A 7,351-nucleotide genomic window follows, 5' to 3' on the forward strand; every position below is an offset into this window, starting at 1 on the left:
TTTATGATTGTTCCATAGTTAACATGTTATACGTATTGTAGCTCGAACTTGTAGTTTATGATTCACAAGTGCCAATCGGTGCTACTCCTGAATATTTGGCTGGTTACTACATGGTTAGTGATCTTCTGACCGGTGCATGCTCTGATTTTGGGAAGCCCGTAATGTCAAGAAAGGAGGAGAACTTGTGGGGTTGATACATGCGATTAAAATTGTTTATGAACTTCATATAAGAAGTGGGATTCAATCTGATGCCATATGAGGTATTTGGGAGCAAATATTGGGAATATGCAGAAGGCGCTCTCCACTGCGATGTTAATATATCAATCCCTCCGATTGTTTAATCTAAAGTTTGTCACCAAAGTCAACAATCTACTTTTTTTCTTTGTCGTTTGTATATTATGAGTTAAACATGTGAAGACATATGATCAACTCATTCAGTTTTGATTATAATGTATATTAAGAACTTTAGTGCGTTTCAGAAAAAGTTGACTTTGGAAGATCAAAACAAGCATTTCTCTACAACCAGAGAAGGGCTTAATATACATTACGCTGCAGTTTTTTTTTTTTGAGCAACTCGCTGCAGTATCTATATCTGTTTTTCTTTATCATATCACCATCAACTAACTTGAGTCGATTACTGGTACTTTCCAAAACCATATCTTCCAGAACTGATACTCGCCCAAGAATACTTTGATAGCAACCGAACTTCTTATTATTGAACTTACGTATATAAAGAAAAATCAAATTTGTAATCGACTATCAAATGTTTGGAAAGAAACAAAACATTTTTATATTTTAGTGGAATCAATCCTAAATTAACATCAACGTCATGATCCTCTAAGAAATACAAACCTTTTTGGATTTTTTTAATTTATTCTCCACATAACTATTTAATATTCACAAATTGTGACCTTAAAAAATGATAATTGTCCGCAATAAAATGGAAGTAATAATCACGTGAATAATAGAACCTGGAAGGCTGCAGGAAGCTGAAATCATGCTTGATTAAGATAACCAAATCAAATCACTAATGTAAAGAGGCACACTAAATGCCTATAAAAGTGAATAGCTGGATTACTACAAGATCTATATATAGTCTTATGAATCAATTATTTAAATCAGTTATTTCATTATTATAGTTAAAGATCTATAGTCTTATGAATTAATACAAGAAATATAAAATTATACACTATTTTAAATATATATATTTTATATTTTTTTTGGAAATTCGTTACATTTTTTGGAAAATTCAAAATTTAGAAAAAAAATGTTTGATCATATTATTAACATAGTTCATTTGGTTTTCAAAATATCGACATATATAGATTCAAACAAACATATCTATAAAGAATAATAGTTACTATTAGGTTTTAATATTGCTTAGCTAACTTATAATAATAGATTCGCTGTTTTCCACCGTTTCAATTTATAATTTCAGAAACTAAAAGAAGAAGATAGTGTTATTCGATTCAATAAATTAGCGTACAAAAACAATTATATAATTACTATGTTAAATATAAGCAACAACTGTTTTAAATAATAATTCAATATATAACTACTAAAATTAAAGTAGACAAATAATAAATAATTAAATTTTCATGATTTTTAAATGATGAAATAAATATATGCTATGTAAAAAGAAAAATAAAATAAAAATTTAAAAATTATTATTATTTTTAATTAAATATAAAATAAATATTTAAGATTCGCAGGAAAACATATTTCTCAACTATATTCAAAAAACACAAAAAGAACAAATTAGATGGTATTAAATACTTTATTCAACAACTATAACTCAAACGAAAGCATTGACAGCTATGATGGAAACTCTTCAGACACAGACCCTGACGTCTATTTCAAAAACCTTAGCCTACAATTTTTTTCAGCGGAACCACTCCGGATGATGAATCGATACATTTAGTTAATTAATCAATGTTGGGATAATGACAATCCAGAAACTCATTACACGGAGGGGTTAAATCAATACTTCTTCCACCTCAATCTCTCAAAAACTCCACCATCTTCGCCAATCCGTAAACTCTGATAATGATACATATCTTTATGATATATTAATGTTATACATAGACAATTTTGAAGAGGAAAAAGAATTTTTGAATAAGCTATCCTAAGAAAATAATCAATTCAAACCCGATCAATGTAAAAGCATGATTAATAATTTATTTACCCGATTCATGATCTTTTTGAAGACAAAGTATTTAACCAATAAAGCCCCCAACAAATTGTCACATCTTTGACATAAACAAAGTAGGCGAAGATTGTTACAACTCTAAGAGGATGAAACAATTTATTATTTTCCTTTAAACATGATATCACAAAAAAAAACAAGCATTTACATTTTAATATCAACTTTATTTTATGTTTCAGTTTCAAATGAATTTACTTTGTTATGACTATCAACTTTTTATTCTACTTTTATTGAATCAAGCAGTCACAATTACTTATACTTTTCTACATTGATCTACAAAACTTCAAAACAAAGTAATACACTACTATCACTAATCACTATCAAATAGATAATAAAAAAATATCATTTTCTTTCAACATATATTCATCTTTATATTTTGAACATATTTTCTTTACTAAGACCATAAAATAAATTGTAATTTCATTTAAGTATAAAATAGATGAACCCGGCGCGTAGCGCCGGAAGACCACTAGTTAGATATAGCCGGAAGACCACTAGTTAGATATAAAAAATGGTTTTAAAGCCGACGCTTAAGAAACATCAATGATAGAACCTTGCTTCCTCGTAATATACAAAACCGTGGAAGTCGTGAGATTCCGAGCCAAGCCAATCCGAATATACAAAACAAAAAACTAGGGGTTTTAGTTTACCATCGCAACACTTCGAATAAAAAGTTATGCTAATTCTAAATATTTTCTCAATGATAGAACCTTGCTTTCTCGTAACATAAATTGATTTTTTTTAACCACATAAATTGATTTGGACGTAAGAAAGAAGTAGCTGATAGATGATTTAGGCTAAACTTTCTCTTTAACTTTAGCTTTTTTGGAAAATAAAGTTACTTTTAAAAGTTATTTTTCTTATTAATCAATAATGACATTTATATGTTTTAATACAAGTTAATCATAACCATAATACAAAAAAAATAGAAATGAAAATACTAAAACATAAAAACTCATTAAGTAAAATATTCTAAGCAAACTAGTGGTAGGCAGACTTTGGGATTACTAAGCAATCCGGGTTCGAAGACACCACACTACACTTCACACGCGAATATGAGCTTATCTTATGGCCCATTTGAATACCCGGAGTGAGAGTCTTTCATTAGGCTGCACCACCTCTTTGGAGATTAGTTTGAGCTTCTTCATCGACCTGGATACTCTAAAGTTAAAATATATATATATTCTAAGCAACCCTAACTATTGTGAATTTTTCTTTGTGTTTGACGCATTCTTGATGAAATTTTATTCTCCTGGTCACACACAATATGCAGTGTGCTGCATTCTTATATAGGGTGTGTATTATATAAGTATCATTAAATCGGGAAACTAAGTTCAAGAATTTGATCACCATTTTCGGTTTCAATGAAGGATTCTTAAGTGAGATGAATCATTTCAGGTTCAAATGACGAGAACTTGGTCATCCTCAAAGTGATTTTGTTATCTCAATTAAGCTAAAACATTCTGCTGTTCCAGAGTCAGCAAATTCAATCCTATGAAAGCGTGACACCACGAGTAAAACAATAAATAGTCATTACAAGACATGACATGAGCCAAGTGAATGCTATTCTCATGTCTCTGTATCGTGAATTAAACGCTACTGAGAGATTCAAGATTGATAAGCCTTATACATCGCATGTTTAGGGAATATATCTAGTTTCGACAGCCGACCCTATCCTGAAACAATATGCACAAAATAAATTCCACATTTTTTATACGTGTGCTTAATATATAGAAAAAATGGAATGTAAAAAAAGAGAAAGATATATTATTGATCATGCAGATCCTCGTCTTAGGAAGATTTGACATCATGTAGTTAGATAGTGATTTAATATATAAAGGGTAAGAATCAAACTTTGTCAATTGGTTTTGGATCCTAAACTCATGATAAGCCTCAACTTACATTTTCTTGCCAAATAAACTTAACATTATGGAGAAGACTTGTCAACAGTTTCATGAGCTTTGTAACAAGACCAGAGATAGACGATCCTTTAGCAAACGATCGATTGATTTAGGTTCTTATATTTTTGTAATTTTAGGGTTTTTTGATCGAGAAATATATTTAATACTCTTTTAACTGAATTTATATATATATATATATATATATATATATATAATGTTTTTTTTTTCATAAAAGATGTTATGAAATGAATAACAGGTAGAGAAATTGGTGTTGTATTATATGAGAATTGACATATCACGAATTATAAATAACAAAAGAATTATAATAAAAAAAAGAATTATGATAAAGAAAATTAATTAATAATATTGTAATTTTATAATATTCATATTATCCATATTTTTGTATTTAATTGACATTGTTAATTTCTCTGTTTGTTTTGGTTTTATCCACGTTTGGATAAATGGGTAAAATAATGAACTTTTTTTTTTTGAAACACTGGGTAAAATAATGAACGTATTCACCATTATAAAGCTTAGCATAAAATACATCAATTAGTTCCAACAGTTAATACATATGTCTTTTCCTTGAATCAGATATCATTGTTTAGAGTCGAAGGATTCAAGTTGATGCCATGAAATATCTGAAGTTTTTTTTAAGAAAACCACCAGGAGAACTTTGATTATAAAATGAAGAAATAGAAGAAACTGATACACACCATATATATATATATATTATTTCTTTTACACACTATATATACATATTTTATCAATTATCCATATTCTTAAACTAAGTTTGGACTAACAATAAATTTATTCCGAAGAATAACTGACCGTATATAGTTTACCTGAAAAAAATAAAACGTTTCTGGTTCTAGTTTCCTTTGCTAGGACATCAGCGTGAGCACTGAGCTCTGGGAACGTCACACACCACACCATATATATATATATATAGCTTTTCGTCTCCTTGATAGCTGGAAGTTCTCCAAAAGTATATTCTCTGGATCTTATTCATTACATTATATCACTTATTGGTATAGTAGTTCACAACATGACTTATAATAGGCAAGAAGCTGCCGAGTTAGCAATATGTAGCCACAGAAACGACTTCAAAATCAACTCCCACGTATAGCTTATCATTCACCAGATAAGGTTCAACAAGTTTCGTCAGACACATGAAGTCTGCAAAGCCCTTAGATGTCTCCAACCAACCCGAGCCTAAAAACAAAGAGCGATTGCGGTTACATAAAATAGTATTTAAAAAAAAAAAATCAAGAAACATCCATACATGTTTTCTCAACATGATTGCGGTTAACTTGATCCAATACCCTCAGCTTAAATTTTGCGTAAGTCTTTGTCTTCGACGCATTGTTGATGAACCCCTCACCTAACAGATACACAGAAAATGATTCGTCCTTTTCCTCCCCAAACCCTCTTGGATGAACTTGAATTCTCCTGATCAAGAACTCACACACAACATGCAACATCTTTAGTACGTGATACATTTTTTATATTTATAATTTGTGTATAGAAAGTGAAAAAAAAAAAGAAGAAGATAAGAACTGATCACCATTTCCTGTTTCCAACGACAAATTCATGAGAATGATGAGCCTTCTCAGGGTCGAAAGACGAGAACCTGGTCATCATCCAAGTAACTTTGTGGTTGAGAGGCTTCTCAATTAAGCTAAAACATTCAGCAGTTCCGGATTCGGCAGGTTCAATCCCATGAAGCTTGACACCACACATACAACTGTCTCCAATAAGGTACCCGTTCCTCTCAAGATCAACAAGAGATATTAGTTTTGAATTCCCCTTGCCAGTCGGTTTTGGATAGATACCGAATTCTCTGTGGCCTGCAACACAACACATCAACATGTATATGGACCACAGATAAAATATACACAAAATATATGTATAGGTACTATAGAGAAAGAGAGACCATAAGATTCCCATTTTTGCTCTAGTTGACTGACGACAAAGAGTTCATATTCGATCTTTACATTTACCGAAGCTTGGCTCATTAAGAAGATAGAGACATAATGACCACTTGCATTCTTACGCCCATTTGGAAACACACAAAGTGTCCTGGTTTCATATCAACTCAAGAAAGGTTAAAATGTCTTCTTTTAAATAAAAAAATGAGAGAGAAAGCTCACCATTTGTGACCACCGAGATCGAAAACAGATGAATTGACCTTTTCGAGTTGGTACTTTTTGAACAACGAGAAGTTGTCTATCTTGAACAAATGACTTGTTCTGTGACGTGATTTGAACACTCTCACCATTTCTGTGAAGAAAAGATTAGATTAAAACTTGGAACTAAAGAGCATGCACAATATGGGTATTTCACATTTTTTTTAATACTATTTGATAATATGATTAAGTTTTAATTTCAGAAAATAATGAACCATTATCAAAGTGACACATGACAACAAAAAATTTCGTATTTTTTTCTTACAAGAGAAAAAAATATTTATTTACCTTCAATGGGTATTGGTCGCGACATTGTAGCGCAGCTGCAAATGATATGGAACTGATTCTTCAGTGAAGCCTTATAATTATATCTGAGGATGCAAGTCTATTACTATTAGCTATATTTATAGGCATTACAAGATGCCATATCATATTTTCTTATGTTACCATTGTAGTCCCAATAATTATATCGAATCTAACGAAAAAGGTATCGTGGATAACACGCTACAGTGAGATTCGATACTATACTATACTATAGAGCATCAGCATCCCAGCACCCCTAATGGGGTGCTTATTTTTTTTATTTTTTTTATTTTTGTTTTTTAATTTCTGTTTTTTTTTTAAAATAAAAAAAAAAAAAAAAAAGAACTAATTGCGGGCCGCCACGTGTCAGTGGGACCCGCGAACAGTTCAAGCAACAACTAAATGGAGCGCTTAGAGCATGATTAACCCCACTTCTTAAGTGGGTTCTTAAGAGTTGGGTCCCACAATTTTCTCTAAAACCAAATCTTCCTTCTCTTCTCCAAGAGGCAAGTTTGGTGGGTTCTTGTACTGTTCGCGGGCCCCACCGACACGTGACGGCCCGCGATTGGTTCGTTTTTAATTTAAAAAATAAAAAATAAAAATAAAAATAAGAACCCAAATGGGGTTTTAGAGTTAATGGTGCTCTTATAGGATTTATCTTTGACATATTTCTTAAAAGTTTTAAGGAAAATCTAACAATTTCCATTTAATAGAAAAATTAATTAATATATTTCTATTTCTTATATTTACTT

General features: G+C 30.8%; 1 protein-coding gene across 2 annotated transcripts; it reads right to left on the bottom strand.

Annotated features, from left to right (window-relative positions):
* Positions 1-5,065: 5,065 nt before the first annotated feature.
* Positions 5,066-6,674, bottom strand: LOC106313665. Of its 2 annotated transcripts, none has more exons than XM_013751544.1 (6): positions 6,585-6,674; positions 6,261-6,390; positions 6,044-6,189; positions 5,675-5,957; positions 5,433-5,559; positions 5,066-5,322 (listed from the first exon to the last, which is right to left on the bottom strand). In XM_013751544.1, exons 1-6 carry the CDS (start codon positions 6,607-6,609, stop codon positions 5,272-5,274), a joined length of 762 nt encoding a protein of 253 aa, XP_013606998.1. In that variant the 5' UTR covers positions 6,610-6,674; the 3' UTR covers positions 5,066-5,271. The 2 variants fall into 2 exon arrangements, with proteins under 2 accessions (XP_013606998.1, XP_013606997.1); XM_013751543.1 differs by having other exon boundaries at positions 5,393-5,559.
* Between the last annotated feature and the right edge of the window lie 677 nt (positions 6,675-7,351).

This window comes from Brassica oleracea, chromosome C9 (assembly GCF_000695525.1).
Source record: "Brassica oleracea var. oleracea cultivar TO1000 chromosome C9, BOL, whole genome shotgun sequence".
Taxonomy (NCBI): Eukaryota; Viridiplantae; Streptophyta; class Magnoliopsida; order Brassicales; family Brassicaceae; genus Brassica; species Brassica oleracea.